At 55.3% G+C, this 25,099-nt stretch overlaps 2 protein-coding genes across 3 annotated transcripts in view; one reads left to right on the plus strand and one right to left on the minus strand.

Annotated features, from left to right (window-relative positions):
* Positions 1-1,380: 1,380 nt before the first annotated feature.
* On the plus strand, positions 1,381-24,119 carry FCSK (fucose kinase). 2 transcript variants are annotated; one of them, XM_058279744.2, is made up of 24 exons: positions 1,381-1,617; positions 5,316-5,416; positions 5,769-5,920; positions 6,574-6,624; positions 7,424-7,549; positions 7,855-7,927; positions 8,658-8,755; positions 9,086-9,166; positions 9,744-9,863; positions 10,048-10,219; positions 10,592-10,704; positions 11,277-11,378; positions 11,478-11,648; positions 12,162-12,226; positions 12,616-12,986; positions 13,318-13,528; positions 13,665-13,831; positions 13,918-14,139; positions 14,543-14,686; positions 14,853-14,972; positions 16,569-16,756; positions 16,846-16,945; positions 17,494-17,717; positions 17,849-24,119. In XM_058279744.2, the coding sequence occupies exons 2-24, from the start codon at positions 5,335-5,337 to the stop codon at positions 17,933-17,935; spliced, it is 3,240 nt and encodes a 1,079-aa protein (XP_058135727.1). In that variant the 5' UTR covers positions 1,381-1,617; positions 5,316-5,334; the 3' UTR covers positions 17,936-24,119. The 2 variants fall into 2 exon arrangements, with proteins under 2 accessions (XP_058135727.1, XP_071065187.1); XM_071209086.1 differs by lacking the exons at positions 1,381-1,617; positions 7,855-7,927.
* Positions 19,229-25,099, minus strand: part of COG4 (component of oligomeric golgi complex 4) — a 32,078-nt gene continuing 26,207 nt past the window's right edge. The window contains exons 14-19 of the mRNA XM_058279747.2: positions 22,135-22,251; positions 21,454-21,546; positions 20,690-20,773; positions 20,360-20,461; positions 19,969-20,097; positions 19,229-19,817 (exon numbers count right to left, since the gene is read on the minus strand). Coding sequence (XP_058135730.1) covers positions 19,683-19,817; positions 19,969-20,097; positions 20,360-20,461; positions 20,690-20,773; positions 21,454-21,546; positions 22,135-22,251 — 660 coding nt within the window. The 3' untranslated portion in view covers positions 19,229-19,682. The remainder of the gene's footprint in view (positions 19,818-19,968; positions 20,098-20,359; positions 20,462-20,689; positions 20,774-21,453; positions 21,547-22,134; positions 22,252-25,099) is intronic.

A 25,099-nucleotide genomic window follows, 5' to 3' on the forward strand; every position in this document is an offset into this window, starting at 1 on the left:
ACCAAAGATCCTGCTTTCATGGAGCTTACATTCTGGGATTAGAGCAACAAGAACAATCATAATAATGGTTAATATTGGGGGGGGCATTTAATACGGAGCCCAAGGAGGAGTCTAATTCTCACAACAATCGCAGGTATTTGATGGAGTCAGGGAAACAGAATAGCCAGGGAAACAGAATGGCTCAGGTTTCAGAGATAAAGGAGACTGACCAGGAAGTGGACTTGGCCTAGTGGTTAGGGCATCCGTCTACCACATGGGAGGTCTGTGGTTCAAACCCCAGGCCTCCTTGACCCGTGTGGAGCTGGCCCATGCACAGTGCTGATGTGCACAAGGAGTGCCATGCCACAAGGGGTGTCCCCTGCATAGGGGAGCCCCACGCACAAGGAGTGCACCCCGTAAGGAGAGTTACCCAGTGGGAAAGAAAGTTCAGCCTGCCCAGGAGTGGTGCCACACACATGGAGAGCTGATGCAGCAAGATGATGCAACAAAAAGAGACACAGATTCCCATGCCCCTGACAACAGAAGTGGACAAAGAAGAACACGCAGCAAATAGACACAGAGAACAGACAAGTGGGGGGAGGGGGAAGGGGATAAAATAAAATAAATAAATCTTAAAAAAAAAAAAAAAGACTGACCAATTAGGGCCTCCCAGGCTCCTAATTGACACTAAATTTGGGGAGTACTTTCTTGCAAGAAAAATCCAGATACGTAAAACTCATGTTCTCCTGGCCCATCTGCATCCCTAGCAGCCTCTGCCTCAGAAGCTCTCCCTTCCAGTCTTTTTTCTTGTGCATGTGCACACTATACATACATATACTTAAAAAAAATTTTTTTTTAATATCAGTGGCTTCCTGTTCATGCTGTCCTACAGCTTGCTTCTTTCCCCTTAACAAAATGTCTTGACTGTCATTCCCTGTTGCACATATAGGTCTACCTCGTTCATTTCTAACTTCTGCATAGTGTTCCACTACATGGATGTGCCTAGTTCATTTTTCCAATCTCCCAGAGAGAGAGACATTCAGGGTGTTTCCAATTGTCCATTATTACAAACAACGCTGCCATTCACAAACTTTCCAAAAGCGCCGCAAATCTTCCCACTTGAGAGTTGGAAAGTTTCTTGCGGAAAGACCCACGTGATGAAACCAGCGACAAGCACTGTCAACTTTGGCGATGGTAGCCGCTCGTGATCGGGCAAGATCTGTGAAAAAAAATTTTTTTTTTACCCCCCGGAAATGGATTTTCTCTTGGGAGAAGTTGAGGCAGCGGACTCCCGCCAGAGGTGGGGTAAACAAAAGACTTCAAAATAAAACACCGTATCCTCGACGCTCAGAAAAACGAAGGTCTCTAAGATGCGTTGGGGCCTCTGGGAGTTGTAGTTTTGGTGGTCAGCGGCACGGCCCTCGCCCAGCCGCTCCCTTCCCAATCTGAAGACTCATCGCCTTTTAGGAAAGCGTTGTCCTGACCACATCCCTTGCACGGGACAGCTTGGATCCGGTCTTCTGTCCCGAGCCGGTGAGCCGGGGCTGGCTAGGGACGAAACTACATTTCCCAGGGTGCGCCGCGAAGGCACGCACGCCGCGCGTTTAAGAGCCCGCCCGCCGAGCACGGTGCAGTCAGGTATGGCGCGCCGGGCGGGTCCCCGCACCCCACATCCCCTCGGCTCCTCGGCTCATGTTCCCTCCCGGGAACTCTGTGACGTCCCGGGCACCTACCTGCTGCCAGGAGGCGACTGCCGGTCCCGCATCCCTTTGAGCTGGACCCTGGGACGCTCGGGACAGGGGGGAGGGGTACAGTCCCGGCGCCTTACCTGAAGTCCTTGGGGCTCTGGGTCCCGCCTCTGCCCCAGTCTTGCTTCGAGGCTGCGTTTCCCGCCGTGGTTTGCCCTATCGGGGCTCAACATTATCTATACATCTCAGTAACATGCTGCTTGTGTAATCTACATTATTTTAATCCCAATCATCTCCTTCCTGCTTGTTTTTCAAGCCTCTCCATTAACCTGTTTTTCCCTCTAAACTCTAAAATGTGCAAAATCCCTGCCCCACCTCTTTAAAAAGCCTATGTGATGAAGCCGTGTTAACTTTATGCTGTCCTTGGCTCCCCGCACCCCATCCCGCATTTGCACAGCATGTGGCTGAGGACATTTAAAAAGATTTCAACTGGCCCTCCGCGGATGGGACTTCTTTTGAAAGTGAGCAGAATATTGGACAAATTAGAAGCCTGTGCTCTTTTCCAAGATATTTGTAGAAAGGGCAGGTATCACAGGGCAGATGTCTTGTTTCTGCTGTATGATTAAGAGCAGGAGCTTGGACTTAGACACTCCTGGCCTGCTTGTTTATGACCTTGGGCAGGCTGTTTCATCTCTCTAAGTGACAGTTTCCTTAGCTGTAATAAAACGCAACTTCTACGGCTGTCGGTAGGGTTATATGAACTGATAGATGTGCAATGCCTTTGGCATGGCCCCTGAAAAAAGCACTCCCTAAGTGTTAGTTAAGAGTATCGTTCCACCTTCCGTGTTATAATTGAGTACTTCTTTGCTCTTCTGGCCAGGATATCCCTCAGCCATTCTTGGTTCTACTCCTTCCCTGATTTTTCCTTCTTCAGGGGCATCTTTGACTCAGAATATTTCAGAGCCTTTGCTCCCAGCTGCTTCTGGGCCAGGTTAAACTTTCCTGCTCCTTTCTCTGCTGGAGAGAACTACCATATATGAGCCTCTGCTGTGTGCCACATATTTAAAATAGTATTTAATGCCAATAAAGTCCTTGGAGGTTAGTATCTTTGGCCCTGATTTTCGGATCAGGAAACCGAGACTCTGAGAGGTTAAGCAGCCTGCCTAAGATCACACAGGAAGAGTCAGGGTCAGAGCCAGAGCCCTGGGAGCTGATTCCCAGCCCTGAACTGGTCACGCTTCTGCCTCTAGTAGGGTGCTGTTCAGGTAGGACTGCCATTTGCTTTCCCGTCATAGCCTATCACCTGCCCATGTCTCTCAGTAATGATGCTGAGGCTGAGACTGGGTTTAGACCTTCTGGGCCATTCAGCTCTCCTTGTGGCTTCTCTCCTGGTGCTCTTTCAGCTCCTTTGGGTGGAACTGGATGTCATCACTGCCCATCCTCCCCTGGATAAGAATCTGAATGCCCCAGGTCCCAGCTGTGACTGCAGCATCTACTGACTGATTGGTCTTGGGCAAATTATATAACTGCCCTGAGCCTTGGTTTCTACCTCTGTAAAGTAGAATAATATTTATGAAGAGAGGTTGTAAGAATGAAAAATAGAGCATCACAACTAATAGCCCTTAGAGGGTGAGCTCAGTTCTGGTGGCTGTTATCATTAATAGCATCTCCATCTTCTTGTCACCCTGTATTTCTTCAGGCTTTATCATAGTAGTGACTGTGTACTGAGCACTTACGTCTATTTCCCCTTTTTATCCTTATGTCAATCCTATGAAATAAGCTCAGGTTGTGGTTAGGAGCGTGGACTCGGGGGAAAGAACATGTTCAGGTTCAAATTTGGGTCTCCCTTTGCTACCTGTGTGAGCCTGAGCAACTTACTTAATTATTCTGTGCCTCCTGTTTTTTAAGGAGGTTCCGGGGGATCAAACCCAGTACCTCGTACATGGATGGAAAGCAGGTGCTCAACCACTGCGCTGCATCTGCTCCCCAGTGAGAGGTAGTTTTGTGGGTTTTTTTGCTTGTTTTTAGGTGGTTCCAGAGATCGAACCTGGGACCTCAAACATGGGAAGCAGGAGCTCAACTGTATCTGCTCCCCAATCTTTTTTTTAATATACCACACAGTATTTCCTATTTTTAACCACTTTCATGTGTACAATTTACTGACATTAATTACACTCACAATATTGTGCTACCATCACCACCATCCATTACCAAAATTTTTTTACCACTCTCAGAAACTCTATACCCTTTAAACAATAACTCCCAATTCTCCCCACCCCACCCCAAACCGTGGTAGCCTGTAATCTACTTTCTGTCTCTAGGAATTTGCTTGTTCTAGGAATTTCATATATAAGTTGTTCTTTAAGGATAAAGACAGTGCTTCCCCGACCTTAGGTTAGAGGTTATTATGGTGACTCTCCCTTTGGAGGTCCGGACAGCAGGTGGTGTTATACTCCCTGCATTAGTTTGGGTCCTCAGAGAAGCAGGCACCATGATGGGATTGGATGGGCAAGACATTTATGTGGGGAACAGAAAGGGGAAGAAACTGGAGGCGGCAGGGTGAGCCGTGCAAGGGCTGCAGGTCCAACCCCGGTGAAGGAAGGGAGGAGGAGGGGGAGGAGGGATGGGCAGGGCATCTCCGGCTGCACACTCCTCAGACAGCCCGAGTCGCTTGTCAGAGGAGTCCTGAATCTCAGGGACTGGCTCTGCCTCAGCCTCCCTGCTGTGCTCCGTCACCTGCTGGGAGCAGCTCCGGGGAGGTGGCTGCAGCGTGGACAAGGTGGTGGGTCTGAGCCAGCGGAGCAGCTGGGGCCGCCTGTCAATCACACTCCCTGCAGCAGGAGCCCTGAGAAGGTTCTGGCGCCTAGGGTCAAGTGAGTTGCTGGCTGAGCTGGGCTCCTTCCCCTCCCCCTTCACAAGGAAGGCCAGCTGGACGAGGAAGGCCATGCTTGTGTCCAAGTAGGGCCAGGAGACGCTAGCTCAGATTTCCCCTCTGGATTTCCCTTCTGGTCTGAGTAGGGAAGAGGGAAATCTGTTTCTGACAGAGGCCTTTCCTGAAAGCTGGTGGGCGTGTGAGCGTTGCTAATTGGTGGTGTCACGTCAGCCTTAACCATAGGCCTGCTGGCACCAGAGTCTGGCTTACGAAGGAACTATTCCTGAGGTTCCGATTTCCTGCTGGCTTTTGCCTGGCGTGGGCTGACTGCTGGATGTGTGCTCAGGGCACAGCTCTGACGGCGCGAAGCTTGCGTGCATGGTCCCTCCCTGTACTGAGCTTCGGGGGCTGGAAAGAAGAGACGGGGAATGGTCTGCTTCCCGGGCCAGGAGCTGGGGCCCTCCTGAGGAGGCCAGGGGCTCTGGAGTCAGATTGATTTCCCATCTGGTGGGACTGGGGCCACCCTGTTGGGGGTGTGGGGGTGCGGCAATAGCTTTGGCCTCACTTTCCCTCCCTTGCTCAGGGTGCCCTGGAGGAAGCTGGCTGACAGGCGGGGGCCCACTCTGGCCTGGAGCCCCTGGGAGGGAATGGCCCCTTTGGTGGAGAGTAGTGGTGGCCAAGAGGCGACACGTGTGTGAACATTCATACAACTGTACACCAAAGACGAGTCCATTTTACTGTACGGTAAACTCAGATGTACTCACATCTCTTCTCAGCCGCTCACCTCTGGCCAGAATGGAGCAGCCCAAGGGGGTTGACTGGACGGTCATCATCCTGACGTGTCAGTACAAGGACTGTGTCCAGGTCTTCCAGAAGGGTAGGTGACTCCGCCTTCCCCCTCGCCCCTAAGACAGAACCCTAGCCCCTCCTCTGCTATACACTTACAGCTCCAGGCGCCAGGTGGACCTGGGTTCAAACCCAGATGCCACTGCCTCCTTGCCGTGTGGCCTCACACAGGTCATGGCACTTCACTGAGCCTCAGTTTTCTCATCTGTGAAATGGGGATAGTCGTACTTACCTCACGGAGTTGGTTAAGGTGTAACGAGCCACTACCTGAAAAGGTGATGAGTCAAAGAAAGTACAGCAGCGACTCTTGGTGCACTCGCTCCCGGCGCTTCGGGCCAGGTGGGGGTGCTGGAGGCAGGTCCCAGCCCGTGTTCTGGCCACAGAACTGGAGGTGCGGCAGAAGCGGGAGCAGATCCCTGCCGGGACACTGCTGCTGACCGTGGAGGACCCGGAGGCCCACGTGGGCAGCGGAGGGGCCACTCTCAACGCCCTGCTGGTGGCCGCCGAGCACCTGAGCGCCCGGGCAGGCTTCACGGTGAGTGCTGGTGAGGCACGCCCCTCGGGCCCACGCCTGTCCCGTCAGCGCAGGGACCAGGGGTTAGAGCAGAGGGCTCCTGAGGTCCCCTGAGCCCCCTGCTGCATTGCCCTGGGCCGCTGCCATTTTCCTCTCTGCAAAGAGGGCAGATTCGTCTCTTCCTCGTCATCCCGATGAGGTCGGAAGGCAGGGCCAGCTCCTGTAGTGTTTTTAGAAAGTCTGAGTCGGGGTCTCAGAGTCAGGCTTTTTGGCTCTTCTTGAAAAGGTTAAAGAGCTTCTACCCTGGCTGTCATTTCCCCATGGGGACCATTTGCTGGAAGCGAGCAGCGGCTGCCCCTTTGGGCACGTGAGTCAGCGTTGCTATGGCCCATGGCCCATGCTTCCCTTGTCACCTTGCCCGCATGGCACAGGGAGTGAAAGTGGTCTCAGGCGTGGACACAATCTGTGGCGCGGTGGCAGCAGCAGGGGAGGGGACCACTGTATCACCCAGTCACCTGGCCAGCCCCCTGTTCCTGCCTGCAGCCTCCCCTCAAGCCGCAGAGCAGGGATGTAGCCCAGCGCTGCTGGCCCCGCCTCCCTGCACAAGGGTGCCATCCTCTGGGGGTGGGTCCTCCGCCCGAGCCCTGTTGACCAGGCTCCCCTGCCCCTGACAGGTGGTGACATCTGATGTCTTGCACTCAGCCCGGATCCTCATCCTGCACATGGTAAGCAGAGTTGGGGGCGGGGGCCATGCAGGAAGCCAGAACTGTCACTTCCCAGGGCTGCAGAGGACTGGAGGGTGTTCTAGCTGTGTGCGTGCAAAGCCAGGAGAGTCCAAAGAAGAATTGATCTAAATGTCCAAAAATAATTGAAGATAAGCCACAAAAAAGTCCGTTTAGCCTGATGCATTGACCTTGGGCAAGTCACTTGGCCCTTTTTAGACCTCAGTTTCCTCATCTGTAAAATGGGGGTGGCAGTAGTTCCTCCTTCACATGGATGTGCTGACATGATCCACGTAAGTGCTTTCCACAGACCCTGTTCATTCTAAGGGCTCAGTGAATGCAGTTTGAATTAAGTGAAAAACGCCAGCTGTAGATGTTTGTATAGAATTCTCAGTTATTTTAATGGACATTTTATGGATCCACCTGCAGGTGAAAGAAATAATATGGAGAGAAGCCTCTGTAAAATGAGAAGACAACACAGACAGCAAAAACAGCAGGGTGGGAGGAGGGGAAGGGGGAAGTAAATAAATAAATAAATCTTAAAAAAAAAAAAAGAATAGATGACTAAAAGTCCGACAGGATAAACCTCAAAAGAGAGTGGTGGTCATCGCCTCCGCGGGGTCTTCTTTCTGCGCAGCTTGCTTTTCTGGCTTTTTCAATGCTTACACAATTTGACAGATGATAGGAGAGAGCACCAAACAGCCCTGCAGGAAGCAAGTCCCCCGGCTCAGTGGCTTTCCGCCCTGGCACGGCCGCGGCGGGGTCCCGGGGCCCTCCTCACCAGCCCCTGCTCCCACCCCAGGGCCGGGACTTCCCCTTCGATGACTGCGGCCGGGCCTTCACCTGCCTCCCCGTGGAGCGCCCCCAGGCCCCCGCGGAGGCCGTGGTCTGTAACCTGGACTGCCTGCTGGACGCCATGACGCGCCGGGTGAGCCTGGGCGGCCCAGGGGCCTCGTCGTCTCTCCCGCTGCGCCTGCAGCTGTGGGCTGTGCTGCTCAGGCAGGGCCCCGGGGAGAACGGCTGTGGTTGGTGCCCAGGGTGCGTTCAGCTTGGCCACGCTGGAGCGGGGGGCGGTCCCGGGTGGGTGGGAGGGCACTGGCACCCCGGGTCTTGGGGGGCGACGGAGTCCCCTGGACAAGACGGCTGCTGGGCCACGCAGAACTGGGCTGTGAGGGAGCGGAGGACGGGCCGGGCCGGGCCGGGCCAGGCCTCCACGGCCTTCTCTCTCCTCAGCTGGGCCCGGGCTCCCCGCCAGGCGTGTGGGTCTGCAGCACCGACATGCTGCTCTCTGTTCCTCCAAACCCAGGTGAGCCTGGGCCCGCCGCCCCTCGCTCCGCTTTCCTCCCCTGCCTGTCTCTAGGCCGGCTCCTCGGCGGCAGGGGAGAAGGCGGGAGCAGGAGGGAGGGCTTCCCCTGCTGGCCTCAGTCTGCCCCGTAGCTTCTGCCCCATGGGCAGAACGTTGGGCAGGGGAGGGGTTGTCCTCCCAGAGGGAGGCCCGCGGATTTCCCTTTTAGAGGTGCCGGATGCCCCAGCCCTGAGCTCTTGCCTCTTTCCTGGGAGCCCCTACCTTGGATGGGGGCCCCAGGGAGCCTCTTTTTTTTTTTTTAATTCTTTTTTTAATGATTTATTTATTTATTTATTTCCCCTTCTCCCCCCCGCCCCAGTTGTCTGTTCTCTGTGTCTGTTTGTTGCATGTTCTTTGTCCCCTTCTGTTGTTGTCAACGGCACCGGAATCTGTGTTTTGGTGTGTCATCTTGTTGTGTCAGCTCTCCGTGTGTGCGGCGCCATTCCTGGGCAGGCTGCACTTTCTTTCGCGCTGGGCGCCTCTCCTTACGGGGAGCACTCCTTGCGCGTGGGGCTCCCCTATGCGGGGGGACACCCCTATGTAGGGAGGCACTCCTTGCGCGCATCAGCTCCACACAGGTCAAGGAGGCCCGGGGTTTGAACCGCGGACCTCCCATGTGGTAGACAGACACCCTAACCACTGGGCCAAGTCTGCTTCCCGCAGGGAGCCTCTTGACCGCTCCACCTCACAGGGATCAGCTGGCAAGGGTTCCGGGGAGCCAGAGTGATTGGCCTTCCGGGGAGCATGGCCTACGCTCGGCGTCACGGAGTCTACCTCAGCGACCCCCAGGTAGTACCCCCGGGGCAGAGGTGGGGCCACAGCCTCCCACCCTGGTTTTCTGGAACGGTCTTCACACTGGCCACAGCTCTTGGCAAAGGCTGACTGCACTTGCCTGCGGGACTGTGCTCAGGCTCAGGGGCTGTGGAGGAATTTAGAGGCTGCCCCCACCCTCGTGGAGTGGCACCCTGGGGGCGCGAGCACCCTGGGGGAATACGCTGGTACCTGTCGGACGGGTGCCCTAAGTTCTCACTTGGAGAACGCCTGCTGACTCCTGTGGCCGGGTCTGCCTTCGTGACTCTCTCTTGCTCCCTTCCCTAACTGTTTTCTCCCCCAACACAGGGTTTCGTTCTGGACATTTACTACCGGGGCACTGAGGCAGAGATTCAACGGTGTGCCAGGCCAGATGGGCGGGTGCCCCTGGTACGGCTGCCCAGCCTGGGGTCAGGGATCTTTGGGGACCTTAGTGGGGGAGAGGGAGGGGTTGTCTTGCCCAGGGCAGAGCCCCTCTCCTTGCAAAAGAATTCTGGGGCAGGTTAGAACCAGAACCTGAGGAAGGTGTAGAACTGGCATTCGAGGCCAGCTGGAGCCAGAATCTGGGAGCTGGACTTAGGATTCAGGGGGTTGTTCTGAACCAGAAAGCTTAGCGTCAGAATCTGAGCAAGATTAGGGAATGCCGTTGAGAGAATTCTAGAACCAGGCTCCAGGAAATGCTCCAGAACAAAGGAAAGGATAGGAATGGCGGGAGGTGTGTGGGACTGGGCCATGGGAAGGTGGAGAAGTGGGCTTGGGGGCATGTCTGAAAACGGAGGGGTGTCCCCTGGTGGGCGCGGCCCCCAGTCGTGTGGGGTCTGGGTGTTGGAGTGGCTCAGAAGGCGAGTCCCTCCCTGCCTGGTGTGGCGCGTGGCCTCACTTGGCCCATCTACAGCTACCCTCCCTGGCTCGTGGCCAGGCCTGGCCCCTGGTTCCCCTGACCTGACTCTGGGGGGGGCCCCTCCAGGTCTCCGGGATCGTGTTCTTCTCTGTGGAGACGGCCGAGCGCCTCCTGGCCACCCACGTGAGCCCGCCCCTGGACGCCTGCACCTACATGGGCTTGGACTCGGGAGCTCGGCCTGTCCAGGTGACTGCGGTGGGGCTGGGGAGCCCCGGCCTGGGGGACAGCGCCCCCCCGCCCTTGCCCTGCCACCTGCCACCTGGCTGCGGGGCCTCAGGCTTCCCCTGGGTCGGTGCCTCTGGGGATGGGACTGCCCCCCCCCAGCTCCACCCCCTCCCCCCCGTGTCTGTGCTTCCTTCCCGTGCCCCAGCTATCTCTGTTTTTTGACATCGTGCTCTGCATGGCTCGGAATGTGAGCCGGGAGGACTTCCTGGCAGGGCGGCCCCCGGAGATGGGGCGAGGCGATACAGGCGAGGTGGGTCAGCTGCAGGGCGCCCGGGCCGAGCTGTGGAGGGAGCTCCGAGACCAGCCCCTCACCTTGGGTGGGTACTGCCCCTCGGCTTCTGGGGTGGGGGCCTGTGGGAGCGAGGACCCCCAAAAAGAGGCTGCCCCCTCCTGGCCCCTGGGCTCCTGCATCAGGTTGTGTAGCCACAGCCTGGACAATTACCCTGGCGCAGCCCAGAACACTCCCCAAGAGGGAGCTCTCGTGCCTGTTCCTTTGGTCTTGTTCCTGGCTCCAGTCCCAGTCTTTCCACTTCCTAGCTGTGTGACTTTGGGCAAGTTGCTGAACCTCTCTGGGTCTCAGCTTCTCCTTATAGCACGTCTGCTCTGCCCTGGCCTGACACCAGAGCCCCCGCAGGCAGGGGGTGGGCTCGGTGCTTGCGAGGCGTTGGATTAGTGCTCTGTCTTTGCAGCCTTTGTCCCCGATGGCAGCTACACCTACATGACCTCCTCGGCCAGCCAGTTCCTGCGCAGCCTCACGCTCCCTGAGGCCCCCACGTCCCAGATTGTGCACTCCCAGGTGGAGGTGAGCCCTGCCTCACCCTCAGAGGTGCCTCCTGGGTACCTGAGGTGGGGAGGGGGCGCTTCAAGAAAGGGAGGGAATTGCCCGTGCTCAGAAGAGATTATGTGAGTGTAGGTATCGTAATTATCCCCATTTTACAGACGAGGTACTAGAGGCTCAGAGAGGTCACGTAACCTGCCTAAAGCCACAGAGCCTGTAAGTGGCCAACTCAGGATTCTAAATGCAAATCTGCTTCCTGGAGACACTAACAGAGACCTGGTCCCACCCTTTCCCTGGGGTCTCCTTGGGGAGACAGGCACAGTTGAAGTGATGGGTGCAGGTGGCCGGTCTGTGTCCTGGAGCCGCTGGGCAGGGAGAGCTCTGAGGTGGCCTTGGCAGGGGAAGGAGGTCGCTGGACAGGCGGGGCAGGTTACTGGAGCTGTCAGCCTCCATCCCCTGAGGTCAGGCTTGCTCTGGAGGACAGTGTGGCGGCATGGACGAGGCTGGGGGTGGGACAGAGGCCTGGGCGCAGCAGGGCCCAGGCGCCCGGGGTGGGAGGAGTTAGGGTGCTCACGCCTTCTTCCCTGGCTGTGCAGGAGCCACGGCTCCTGGGGGCCGCGAGCTCCGTGGTCAGCTGCCTGCTGGAGGGCCCCGTCCAGCTGGGTCCTGGGAGCGTCCTGCAGCACTGCCACCTGCGGGTGAGGCCTGAGTGCGGATGGGGGGAGGGCAGGGGTCGGGGTGGGGGGGGATACCTGGGGCTGCGCCACCCACCCAGACGCCTGCCCTCTCCCCGCCAGGGCCCCGTTCACATCGGTGCCGGCTGCTTCCTGAGCGGCCTGGACACGACCCAGGCCGAGGCGCTGCACGGCTTGGAGCTGCGTGACCTGGTCCTGCGGGAGCACCATGTGTGGCTGCGCGGCTCCCCGGGCCGGGCCTTCACCCTCTTTGGACGTCTGGACAGCTGGGAAGTAGGCGCCTGCTCTACATCCGCCATCCCCAGCTTCAGCTTTCAGGGGCCCTGGGGGGCCTTGTCCAGCTTGCACTCCATTGCCGGGGGTTAGAGGACACTCCAGCGCTCCCTGAGCGCCAGCCGGAGGGATGAGCTGCGAGGGGGCATGAACTAGAGTCTCGGCAGGCCGCTCCCTCCCTTCTCTTGCTCTCCAGGGTGGCCCAGTGGGGACTTATCTCCCCATTTTACGTCTTGGAGATTGAGGTTCAGAGAGGGGAGGTGACCTGCCTTGGGCCACACAGCCAGTTTCTGGTAGATCGGGTCTGGAACACAGGAGTCTGTTCCCAAGTCCCAGGCTTGCGGGCAGAAGTGTAAAGGCCCGAGGGCTTGGGGTCATGCTTTAGAAATTGCTTGCGTGCTAGTTCGAGTCTCTCCCCTGGCGCTCACTCGAGCAGCTCCTGGCCCCCTGGCCTTAGTATCCCTAAGTCCTTAAGACCCCTGCAGCCCTGACTGCTTCTTCCTCTTCCCCCAGAGACAGGGGACGGGCACGTATCTCAACATGCCCTGGTGTGAGTTCTTCCAGAAGACAGGCGTTCGGTGAGCTCCGAAGGCCTCTGCAGGCCTAGACCGCAGTGGCTGCTTCGTCCAGGCTTATCCCCTCCCTGACCCAGAGCAGCACCTGCCCCCTTACGGACTCACTAGGCCTGGGTGGTTTCGGGGTGACCTGGACTTACCCAGCACCCTCCTCCTGGGCCACGCCACATCTCTGGCTCTGCTGAGGCCTTGGGGTTTTTGTTGTTGCCTGGAAAAGGAGTCAAGGCAGCTCGGCCTGTCCTACCTGAATTGCCCCACTTGTGCCACCTGTGGGGGTGGGGGGGGTGTCCTGTCCGTGGCCCCAGACAAAGGCTCCCTCCGACAGGTCAGGGAGCACTGAGGCGGCAGGAGCCTTTGTCCCCCACCCCCTCACCCACCTCTCCTCACATCAGAGACTGGGACCTGTGGGACCCAGACGTGCCCGTGGCAGAGCGCAGCCTTCCCAGCGCCCGCCTCTTTCCCGTGCTCCACCCCTCGAGGGCCCCGGGGCTCCGAGACCTCCTGTGGATGCTGGACCCCCAGGAGGATGGGGGCGAGGCCCTGCGCGCCTGGCGAGCCGCTTGGCGTCTGTCCTGGGAGCAGCTGCAGCTGTGCGTGGACCGGGCTGCCACGCTGGCCGCCCGCCGGGACCTGTTCTTCCGCCAGGCCCTGCGTAAGGCGCAGCACGTGCTGGAGGCCCGGCAGGACCTCAGCCTGCGCCCACTGATCCTGGCTGCCGTCCACGAGGGCTGCGCGGGGCCCCTGCTGGCCATGCTGGACCACGGTGAGTGCCGGGCATTCGTGCTGGCGGCCAGACCCAGGGCCACCTGCCCTGGCTGCCCTCTGGGCTGCCCCTCTGAGGGTGCTCGGGAGCCACAGGAGCTGGTTTGACCCCTGAGCCTGAGCACCTAAGCTCTGTGAGCAAACTGGGTAGGGGGTGAAGGGGCACATTTGGGCTGGGGCTGGCAGGTGGGGGATTTTGCCAACTGGAGCGGGGAGTGTCTTCACAGGCAAGAAAGCACCGCAGGCCACAGCAAGGAGTTGGGGGACGCTTTTCAGTAGCTGCCTTCTCGGGGGCCGAGGGCCACTCTCACCCCTCACTCCTGGGCCTTCAGTTGCAGCTGGCGCGGAAGACCCTGGCGTGGCGGCACGGGCACTGTCCTGTGTGGCGGATGTGCTGGGCTGCATGGCCGAGGGCTGCGGGGGCCTACGGAGCGGGCCAGCTGCCAACCCCGAGTGGATGCGGCCCTTCTCATACCTGGAGGCTGGGGACCTGCCGAGAGGCGTGGAGGCGCTTGCCCGGGAGCGGGACAAGTGGCTGAGCAGGTGGGTGAGAAGCCCTGGGCCATCCTTGTAGGTCGCAGTCCCTAGAGAGGTGGGAACTCCCTCAGGTCACCCAAATCCAGGGCAATCCACCCCAGGTTGGGGTTCCATTCCGCCATCTCTCCCCACCTCTTGGCAGGCCAGCCTTGCTGGTGCGTGCTGCCCGCCACTATGAGGGAGCTGGGCAGATCCTGATCCGCCAGGCTGTGATGTCAGCGCAGCACTTTGTCTCCACGGAGCGGGTAGAGCTGCCGGCACCTGGGCAGTGGGTGGTGGCTGAGTGTCCAGCCCGTGTGGATTTCTCCGGTGAGCGGGAGGTGGGGATAAGGGAGCCACCCCAGAGCCACCCTAGCAGCTCCCGTAATCAGTTTAGTCTTGCTGACCTGCCACAGGTGGCTGGAGTGACACGCCACCCCTCGCCTATGAGCTCGGTGGGGCGGTGCTGGGCCTGGCCGTGCGGGTCGATGGCCGCCGGCCCATTGGAGCCAGGGCACGCCGTATCCCCGAGCCCGAGCTGTGGCTGGCGGTGGGGTCTCAGCAGGATGAGATGGCTGTGAAGATAGTGTGCCGGTGCCTCAATGACCTGCGGGATTACTGCCAGCCCCATGCCCCCGGTAAGGGCACACTGGCACTTGCAGGTAGGGATGGCAAGGGCAGCCAGCTGGAGGATGGGGACAGAGCCTCGAGCCTATCCACAGAGGACGGCAGGCTACTGTGGCCTGGTCCTGGGGTATCTAGTCTGGTCAAGGGGCCCTGAAGTAAAGAGAAGGGGCGGGAGTCACCCTGCCTCAGCAAGTGCAGGCACAGGAAGGTAGAGACAGCACCTCTGCCCATTTTGGGAAACTCCCTGTGCCCTGGAGCCCAGAGGCCCTTTTGTGGACTGGGGATGGGCCCTGCGTGGCTGCTGGGCTTTTGTCCCACCAGACAAAACACCAGAGCCCCGCACTGGGCTGGGGAATAGCCAGGGTAGGGGATGTCTGCTCTGCCTGCAGACACCAAACCCCATTGCTGGTGCAGGGGCCCTGCTGAAGGCAGCCTTCATCTGTGCGGGGATCGTGCACGTCCGCTCCGAGCTCCCGCTGAGTGAGCAGCTGCTACGCACCTTCGGGGGTGGCTTTGAGTTGCACACCTGGTCTGAACTGCCCCACGGCTCTGGTCTCGGTGAGCAGGCCCTTCCCACCGCTGCCCTACTGCCCAGCAGCTCCATCCCTGCCTCCAGCCTCACCTGTGGTCCCCTCACCAGCCTCTGTGCAGTGGAGAGGGAGTAGGGCAGGCCTGGACTGGGCAGTGCCATTTCATGCCCAGCGCTCTCCTCTGTGCCCTGCAGGCACCAGCAGCATCCTGGCGGGCGCTGCCCTGGCCGCCTTGCAGCGGGCCGCAGGCCGGGTGGTGGGCACCGAGGCCCTGATCCATGCAGTGCTGCACCTGGAGCAGGTGCTCACCACAGGTATGTCTGCCCCAGACCGCGAGGGAGGTCATTGGCATTTGGCCAGGGGCCTCCGGGGCTCCCCTGGATTTGTGAATGATCGATCTACAAGTAGCCACATAGCTGCCCTTAAAATGATCATGGCTCTCTTATCACTGAGCACTGATTCTGATCCGCTCTGGTGGTGGTCAACTTGAAATGTTTCTGCTTCAAAGGAGCTGGTGCTTTATGACCACCTACTTAGTGCTCGATTCTGATGTTTATCAGGCCCCAGTTTGCACCAGGTGCTTTTCTTCATGGCTCAGCGTCCTTTCAGGACCGCCTCCTGGGGTGGGGCTGGGCAGAGCTGGGCTTGGAGAAGGGGACAGGACCATCAACCTGCTTTTCTGGCCAGATGCCCCTTCCCTGGGCTGTGATCATGTGTGACAACCACCCCTGCCCCACCCCACCCCACCACCTCCCCAGCCTCTTGGCGGGGCAGTGAGGGCCAGCACATGGCTGTGATCATACCAAAATGTTACTGGCACCAAGCTTCTCTCTCCTTGCCACTGTGGCCCCTTGGAATGGATGTTCCATGTAGAGCAGCCAGAGTCTCCCTGGGTCCAGATCCTGGGGAGTTCTGTTTACTACAGGCCTTGCCTCCAGCCTGACTGAGCAGGAAACTTCTCCAGAGACAAAGAGATGCCTGATTATATCTTCTGCATTCACTTTGCAACCCAGGCTCCTCCTCTCACTGAGATGACTCACATCCCATAATACAGAGTCATCAGCAAAAGAGGCAGATAGGGAGATGTTGTCAGTTTTCAGGTATACCATTCAAATCCTTCATTTGGATTTATTATACATTCTGTATGGGGCACTGGGGATAAAATTAGCCAAAACAGGGTCCTTTTCCTCAAAAGTCCTATGGTCTATTGGAGGTAATCAATAACCACACAAATGAGTATGTCAAGTGCTCTGAAGACGAGGGGCACATGTAAGGAGTTAACATTTCAGGTCCTATTCCACTGCCATTTTTTAGCTGAGAAGTTCCAGATGCCTCCTGCCCTTTACATTTTATACTTTAAATCTTGCAGGCCCTTCCCCAGATGTTGAAGGCCTATCCCAGAACCATCTCAGGTTTTGTAAATTTTAGAAAGCTGCAAAGGAAAGTGATCCATATCTTTCATTAGTGAAGTAAGATATAAACAAGCTCTGTCAAGTTAGGTAAGAAATACTAGAAAGCATATATCTGACACAGTCACTATCATAAAAATATGGGGTGCATGGAGACTGTTAGGCTGCAGGGAAGTACTATACACCTCCTCTAGGAAGGGGAGAGGTTAGTGTGAAATCTTTATCCTTTATGTGGTTTACCCCAATCCAATTACATATTAGATCAGCAACAAAACTCAGGCCTTATGAATTCCAAGTTTATCTTCAGAGTGAAAACCCTGGGATTGTCCTGCTCCTACGGCTGGGGAGAGGAGCTGCACAGCTCACCTGCCCCATCTGGAGTTGGGAGAAGCTGCCTTGCTCTGCTGGTCCCAGCCATGGGTGCAGGGCTAGAAACCTGGGCTGTGAGAGTGAAGTAGGGCCCATTAGAACGCAACAGTGACAGGGCCTTGGGGCTTGCAGGAGGTGGCTGGCAGGACCAAGTGGGTGGCCTAATGCCTGGCATCAAGGTGGGACGCTCCCGGGCTCAGCTGCCCCTGAAGGTGGAGGTGGAAAAGATCACTGTGCCTGAGGGCTTTGTCCAGAGGCTCAATGACCACTTGCTCCTGGTGTACACGGGCAAGACCCGCCTGGCACGGAATCTGCTGCAGGTGAGCCACAGCCCCAGAATGAGGGAGGGAGGCAGACGGCTCAGGGGGCCCAGATCCTCATTCCACCTCTCCTGCCCCACTGTCTGCAGGATGTGCTGCGGAGCTGGTATGCCCGGCTGCCTGCCGTGGTGCAAAATGCTCACAGCCTGGTGCGACAAACTGAAGAGTGTGCCGAAGCCTTCCGCCAAGGTGAGGTGCTTCCTGGAATCCAGGGCAGTAGGAGTGTGTGGTTGCTTGTGGGTCTGGGTGGACAGGGGCCTTTGCAGGCTTGGCACAGGCCCCAGATATCAGGCCATTGGACAGGAACTCCTGACTAGGCCTAGGAACAGAAGCCCTATCTCTCCTCTCCAGGGTCTGAGATCTAGGTGGGAGCCATATCTTAAGCCAAAACTTGCATCATGGGAAAGGCCCTCCAGTTCTGCCCACTAGGAGGCACATGGGGATGAGGCATAGCCCTCGAGTTCCAGGGAAGTCAGAGCTGAGCAGGGTTCCAAGGGTGTGGCTACACAGTTCACTGAATGCTCTGTGCTGGGCACCATGCCAGATACTTTCTGCACATTCATCTTCAATACAACCCTGTGAGGCAGGCTTTATCACTTCTGTTTTCTAGCCCTGGAGCTGTTTCTTAACTGTGACACTGGTTAAGCAGTGCTTCTTGGTACTTCATTCAGTCTATAGGTGGGGCTGAGTGAATGTCCTGGGCCAGGCACATCTCCACCCCTTCTGCCCCCTCGTAGGAAGCCTGCCTCTGCTGGGCCAGTGCCTGACCTTGTACTGGGAGCAGAAGAAGCGCATGGCTCCAGGATGTGAGCCCCTGGCTGTGCGGCGTATGATGGATGTGCTGGCCCCTCACGTGCATGGTCAGAGCCTGGCAGGGGCAGGCGGTGGGGGCTTTCTCTATCTGCTGACTAAGGAGCCACAGCAAAAGGTGGCCCTGGAGGCTGTACTGGCCAAGACTGAGGTATGTGGTGGTGTTGGAGCATGGGTATGGAGATAGCTAACCAGGGGTGACTTCTGCAGCCTTGTTTCAACTTCCAGAAAATCTGAGATTTTTCCAGAGTTCTCTAAACACCTCTTGTCCTTGGCTCCCAGGGTCTTGGGAACTACAGCGTCCATCTGGTAGAAGTGGACACTCAGGGCCTGAGTCTGCAGCTGCTGGGGAGAGAGGTCTCAACCTGATGCCCCCTCCCATGAGGCTCATCATTGCCTGCAAGAGGAAACCTGGAGCTGTAGCATCCCTCCCGCCCTCTCCCCGTAGGAGCTCTCAGCCTGCTACTCCCCACCCGCCTCTTGGTGTTCCCAAAGGAAGCAAATGTCAACTGGGTCCCAGCCCTTTCTGGAGCCTGGTGAAGCAGAGACAGTGCTTGGAAACAGGACTGTGACTCCTAGCTGATGGTGGCCTGGGCTTGGCCTCTATCCCTTCTGGACATAGGAAGATTCTAAGCTCAGTGTGTCATGTGGCCTTTGCAAATACCATGGTTCAGCTTGGGCCTTGGCCTTCTTACTCTCTACTTGAGCCCTGAGTAGATGGCTGGGGGGCCTTGGTAAGCATTTCTTGTGGCTTTCCTTAGAGTTCAGGATCCTAACTCCTTGGTTATGGCTCCCTAGGTCTCAACATAGCCACAGAATTCTTTGGCTTTTCTGAAGAGAGAACGTTGGAGGGAGGGAGTATTGGTGGCCACTGACAGAGACTGGGGAGCTGCCTAAGGGCTTTGCCAATACTTTGCAGACCCAGCTCTTTTCAAAGTCTATAGCAGTAACAGGCACCCAGTCATGGAGAAGGCCCAGGACCTGGCATGCCTTTGCCTAAAGCCTCAATGATCTGTCCTCAGCTACTCTTGCTCTGCTCCAGCATCTAATTCCAGATGCTTCTTATTCTAACTCTGGGCCTTACCTCCTTCCTTTCCACCCAATAGTTCCATGTAACTGCTTTCTCTTATTCTCTGCTCCTAGCCGAGGGGTTGGGTAGGGCGTAGCAGCTGTTGAGGCTTCAGTTTTCACTTCTGATGGGAGAGGGTATGGACCCATCCTCATGTCTGTGACAATGAGCCAGTGCAGTCCTGCAGCAAGTCACTGCCACCCCAGGCCTTCACCAGTGACACTGTGGACTATGCCAGTGACCCAGCACTGTGGGCAATGGGTTCTCAGGACTGAGACATCTTGGAATCAATTCACTATGCCCTTTCAGGTTGTCCTTATAAAGCTCTTCTCTGTTCTTGCTGGGAGCAATTCCCACTTTCCCTTAAGACTGTGAGAAACTGTTCCTGGGAAAATCATGCTTTTGGTGCTTTGGGCTCAAGAGAGGGGGAGACCTGGATGGGATGTGGGCTCCTGCTATTGTGTGGATTCCCAGGAGGAAGCTACATTGCTCTGAGGTAGGAGGCGGCTAAGGTTGTAGGCTTTGCCTTTCCACTTTAGTACAACTGATAGACCTGTCTTGCCCTGTACATCCAGCTCTCTGGAAACAGCACATTAGCATCACTCAAAGTAGTGTCTTTATTTAGGGTGACCAAAAGTATCATAGCCTCTTCTCAAAGTCAAACCTAATTTCCTAATCTCCAGATGCACCCAAGTCCGTTAGAATGGCCAGCAGGACAGCACCTTGTTTGCTGCAGGGTCTGAGGGTAGGAGAATATTCATCCATTCAGAAAGCTAGCCTGGTCCTCATGCTGCCTGCCTTAGGTGTCCCACCTAATTAGTAGCCCAGGGGCACCCACATCCCCTGGTGGGGGAGAGGCTGCTCTAAAGCACCAGCCGGCTAGGTCGGAGGGCAGAAGAATGGTGTGAGTCCAGGCCTTGTTGTCCTGTTGCCAACCATGGAGTGGTCTGAGCTCCCCCAGGCAGCCAGCCTCGCTCAGCCCCTTGGCAGTGGGCACCTACATAAGACACCCTGACGTGTGCTGGCCCATTTGGGCTCACCCTGCAGCTACAGACGCAGCCGCTTGATGTCTTCACTGCGGAAGTCGATGCGTAAAGCCAGCACCTGGCGCACTTCGGCAGGGGTGAGGCGCCATGTCAAAGGGCCAGAGTTGGCACCCCAGTAGTCCAGGATCTCGGTCACCTGTGGAGAGGAACACAAGCAAGGAAGTACTGTCCTGAGGACAGGCAGAGCAGGGATACTCAGGAAGGAGAAGGCTTTGTCTCTGCCTCTCTTCCTAATCACACTTTCCTTGCTAGGGCAAGGCTGCCCCATGAAGCCTGTCCCCACCTACCCGTTCTAGATTGAGGATTGTGGCCATCTGGGAGAGCCGGGCAAACTTGTCTCGGATGGTCCAGGTGGTCACGGTGGTAAGGTAGGCAATGAGTGACCTCAGCTCCTTGTCAAACTGAAGACCGCCCAGCTGCAAAAGAACATGTGCCCATGAGGCTTGTCAAGGCCTGGCCCTCTGGCCAAGCAGAACTGTGCCCCTTTCCTCCCAATCTCTCTCAGAGCTAGGCCTCAGGTGGTGGCCAGTGGCTCCAGTTTGCTTCAATGTCTCAGAAGCCAGGGCAGAACTGGGCCTAGCTAGGCAGGGCATGGGGTGAACAGATAGAGGGGAGGCAAGTCCTGAGGTGGCAGAGAAGGAAAAACAGAGCTGCGGACCTGTATTCCCTTGACCTCACCCGGTTGAAGGTAGATTTCAGCACCACTTTCTCCAATTCGACTGCAACAAGGCTGGTCATGAGGCTGGTCAAGCTGTCATAGATGACTGGGGACAGGCCAGCCTGCACACAGAGGCTAGACATCAGTGGGAGTCCTGTGTCATTCTTCTGCCTCCACAGTGAAGTCTTCAGGGGGTGGGACAGTTACATGAGGCCACAGGGGATTGTTTCTGCAGACGGGGCTTGGAAGGACTTTCAGAGTTTGCAGCCAGAGTGTGGTAAGACGCTGCAGGCTGCTGGTTTGGGCAGAGGTGGGTGATTCCATAAGCTGGTCCCTAGAGCCCTGCTCACCTTGAACTCTGCCATTTGCTGCTCCAGGTTAAGGATGAACTGTTGTACCCAAGGGTCATTGGCCTCATAGTCATTGAAGTCTTCCTATGGTCAGGGAGCAAGGAGGGTCACCCAGGGCCTCTCTCCAGGAAGCACCATTCACCCCGCCCTCTAAGAAAACAATCTAAGACGTCTTTTCTCTCCTGTAGCTTCTGTTTAAAACCAGCTGGAACACCCAGGCTGGCAGAAACTGCTGCTGCTTCTGCATCATATTTCCAACCAGCAACCACAGCCTTGGGCTGTACCAGTGTCTCACATAATATGGTGAGGCTCCTAGCATTTTATTCCCTCTTGCAGCTCATGTCCTAGAAATGAAATCACTAGGCGTAGGGAAAAACAACAAAAAACCTCCCAAGTCTTAAGTATATGACAAGTGGGCAAACAGACCTCAATAAAAAGGGATTAGTCAGGTCAAGGTAAACTCCCTTTAGATGCCTTTTTTTTTTTAAGGAGGGGTACTGGGGATTGAACCTGGGACCCCGTCTGTGGGAAGCAGGCACTCAACCACTGAGCTATACCTGCTCTTCTAGATGCCTCTTTCTGAGCCTTTCCAACTGCAGGAACAAACTTTCCCGGGGAAAAACACTGTCTTCCAAGGCTGAGGGAAGTGAGTCTGGGAAGCATGGTAAGGTCTAGACTGTTTAGATGGTTCCAGTGTCCTCTAGCTGGGCCTAGGGGGGTGAGGAGTAATACTGGGCTTGATAGCTGCCTCTGGTCACACTGACCTCCTCAATGTTGTGGGAGACAGAGAGAAAGGTGTTGATCCAAGGCTGCACCTGCGGCTTGACTGCTGTGCTGTTTAGCTCTGCCAGCCCTTCCTGCATAACGATAAGGCAGAGACATCAGACACAGAAGGCCCAAGCCCCAGCCCTTCCTCCTCCATTTATCCCTTGACTGCTAGGGCATTCTTCCAGCTCCAGAGCTTTTCTGCTTTGGGGCATAGGTCTGAAGCAAAACAGAGAATACTAAAACAAGAGGCCAGGAACAACCTCTCTTTCCAGATCTGTGCAGATTCAGGTCCAAGAGGGAGTTGAGGTCCTGAAAGTGGTCTGGTAAACTATCAAAAGAAGAGATTTCTGAGTGCTGGCAGGCAGCACCTGTAACTAAAGCCACATGTGGTTCCATTTCCTCTTAGCATCTTTCTGGGGGCTCTTAGCATTGTAGGGCCAAATGGAAGTATCAGACGACCTGAACACTGGCTTGTCAATGTGCCAGAGGGCGAGAATGGCTGAAAAACCAAAGGTGCCTCTAATGTCAAGGGACTTGCACAACTTTAGTTGCTTTCATGCTACTCCTCACCCCTCCTCTCCATTTCCTTGTACACAATGGAGCTCAGGAGAAGCCAATAACAATTTTTTTTTTTAGAGCAACACAGGGTTCGGTTAACTGTAGAACCTGGGGCTTACCTGTAAGAGATCTCGGAATTTGTTGGATACGGCAGCCAAGTCGGAAAGGCAGCTGTCAAACTTGGCTTGGGCCTGCTCCCCTCCAATGCCCTGGCTGAAAAGCTTGGTGCAGTCACTCTAGGGGAGAATACCCAGCTTTGAGAAGACTGAGTGTGTCTGGGACATGGGAGTGTGAAGAGGAGCAGAGAGGAGGCCAATATGCGACTAGCCATTTCTCTTAGTCCAGACTTCTCTGGAGCAGTTCATGACCTATCATAGGCAAGAGCCTCGCATGGATTTCAGAAAATCTGGATTCTACCCTAGCTACTTGGCTTCTGTGTCCTTTTATATTATAGGGGTACCAGTGTTGGCAGATACGAATAAGAAACACGAACACCAGAAAATTTCCCTATTTTAGAATCAGATAGTATTGGCTCAGCCATGTATTAACTGCGAGACCTTGGACTACTGATTTTTAAAGTTTCTGAGCTTCAACTTCCTTATCTACAAAGTAAGAACACAAATTCCTCCTCCCATGGTGGTTGTGAGAGTTGTATGAGATAATGCACAAAGTGCTTAGCCCAGAGCCTGGCACACAGTAGACACTAAGGAGACACATTTACAGTTAGAGTTTCTGCTTGTTAAATATTTTTGTCTGGGGAAGTGGACTTAGCTCAACAAATAGAGCATCCGCCTACCACATGGGAGGTTCGCGGTTCAAACCCAGGACCTCCTTGACCTGTGTGAAGCTGGCCCACGCACAGTGCTGAGGTGCACAAGGAGTGCCATGCCACGCAAGGGTGTCCCCTGTGTAGGGGAGCCCCATGTGCAAGGAGTGCACCCCATAAGGAGAGCCACCCAGCCTGAAAGAAAGTCCAGCCTGCCCAGGAGTGGCGCCGCACACACACAGAGCTGACGCAGCAAGATGATGCAACAAAGAGAGACACAGATTCCCGGGCCACTGACAAGAATAGAAGCAGACACAGAACACACAGCAAATGGACACAGAGAGCAGACAATGGGCGGAGATAAATATATAAATCTTAAAATAAAAAAATTTTTTGTCTGGCCGAAAAAGGGAGTTCATCATGACCATAGCTATAATTTAAGCACTAAGTATGTGCCAGGCTCTGGTCTAAGCATTTTACATTTATTAAAGTACTTATCCTATGAAGTAGGTATTACTAGTATCCTTATTGTAAAGAAAAGGAAACTGAAGCACGGAGAAGTTAATAACTTACCCAGAGCCACAGAGCATTAAGTCATGAATTCAAATCCAGAAATTTTTGCTCTACAGTGCCTGTTCCTAATCACTGCACTATCACCTTAGGTCTAGAGAATTCCACAGAGGGAAAATGCTTGAAGCTCACAATGTTGTGGGTTACCAGGAGCTACCCACCTTTTTTATAGCTTCCATAGAAAGTTTGAGCTGTTTTGGCTGCAGCAGGAGCAGCAGTGTTGACTGTTTCCACCTGGAAAGGCACTGAGCTAGCAGGCAGAAGACTTCAGTTCTAATGGCAGCTCCAATACTTACTAACTTTAGCTGGCCTTTTAACCTCTTCTGTAAAATGGACATCATACCACGTGAGCTTCCTACCTCACAGGGTTATGGATGTGGTTGAAAAAGAAGATATGTGAAATGCAAATGTAAGAGAGATGGGATTTCTGGGAATTGTTTACTCAGTTCTTTGATAGCCCCTTTTCTTTCATTTGGCTAATTCTACCTCTCAATTCTCATTCTCTAACATTTCCCAAAACTCTACTTTGAAATCCAACTGTAAACGGGAGTGGATGTAGCTCAAGCAGTTGAGTGCCTGCTACACACATGGGAGGTCCTGGGTTTGGTCCCTGGTGTCTCCTAAGGGCAAATAAACAACAAGCAAACAAACGAAGGGGCCAACTCAGGGGAGCCACTGTGGCTCAGTGGTTGAGTGCTGGCTCCCTACATACGAGATCCCACGCTTGTTCCCCGACCCTGGAACCATTAAAAAAAAAAAAAGAAGAAATCAAATAGTAAAAGAGGAGTAAGGAATGATAGGATGAAGTCAGGAATACACTTAGGTACCATAACTTAAGAACAATGATGAGGGAAGTGGATGTGGCTCACACAATTGGGCTCCTGTCTACCATATAGGAGGTCCAGAGTTCAATACTCATGGCCTCATGGTGAAGGCAAGCTGGCCCACACAGAGTGCTGGCCCGCGCAGGAATGCTGGCCCACGCGGAGAGCTGGCGCAGCAAGATGACACAACAAAAAGAGACACAGAGAAGAGATAATAGGAGGTGCAGCAGTCCAGGGAGCTGAAGGTCCCAGGATTGGTTCCCAGAACTGCCTAATGAGAATAAAAGCAGACACAGAACAATACACAGTGAATGGACACAGAGAACAGACAATGGAAGGAGGGAGTAGAAATAAATATTTTTTAAAAATTAAAAAAAAAAAAAAGATGAAAAACAAAACAAAAAATAAAGATGAAGCTTATTGAACACATACAACATGGCAGACACCATGCTATAAATACTTTGTGGATATCCCTCTCATTCCATGGTAAGGCCTTTGTGGGGTATATGTCTAACCTCTTCCAAGGTGCCATTTGGGGTCTCTACTTCTGTAAACTCCCACCTGACTGCTTCTGCCAGCCTCTTTCAGGACCGCCTTGTTAGCTACCAGCCCCTTTCTCCCTTGTGTCCTGGTTCCTGCCTTCTCCTTAGTTCGCCCAGCCATAAAACCAACACTTAACACCAACACTTGGGCACTGAGTCCTTTGCCACTGCAGTAAAGCATCCTTCTCTATGCTAGTACCCCCTAGGGATGCAGGACCCACGGCTTCCCTCCTTTCTCCAAGGGAGAATTTGGGGTTGGGGAAGATTTGAGCTAGCTCTTCCTTTTTTAAATACTTAACAAAGTGACTGCTACATGCTATTTTAAATGATTAACACAATTAACTACTGTGCCTGCCTCTCTTGTATCTGGTGCTTTATATTA

Source organism: Dasypus novemcinctus, chromosome 18, assembly GCF_030445035.2.
Source record: "Dasypus novemcinctus isolate mDasNov1 chromosome 18, mDasNov1.1.hap2, whole genome shotgun sequence".
Classification (NCBI taxonomy): Eukaryota; Metazoa; Chordata; class Mammalia; order Cingulata; family Dasypodidae; genus Dasypus; species Dasypus novemcinctus.

Bases quoted from the DNA above. Each gene is read 5' to 3' on its own strand.
- FCSK (XM_058279744.2), top strand. From the start codon at position 5,335: ATGGAGCAGCCCAAGGGGGTTGACTGGACGGTCATCATCCTGACGTGT. The intron at 11,379-11,477 runs GTGAGGCCTGAG...TCTCCCCGCCAG, and splicing joins TGCAGCACTGCCACCTGCGG to GGCCCCGTTCACATCGGTGC. The intron at 13,529-13,664 runs GTGGGTGAGAAG...ACCTCTTGGCAG, and splicing joins CGGGACAAGTGGCTGAGCAG to GCCAGCCTTGCTGGTGCGTG.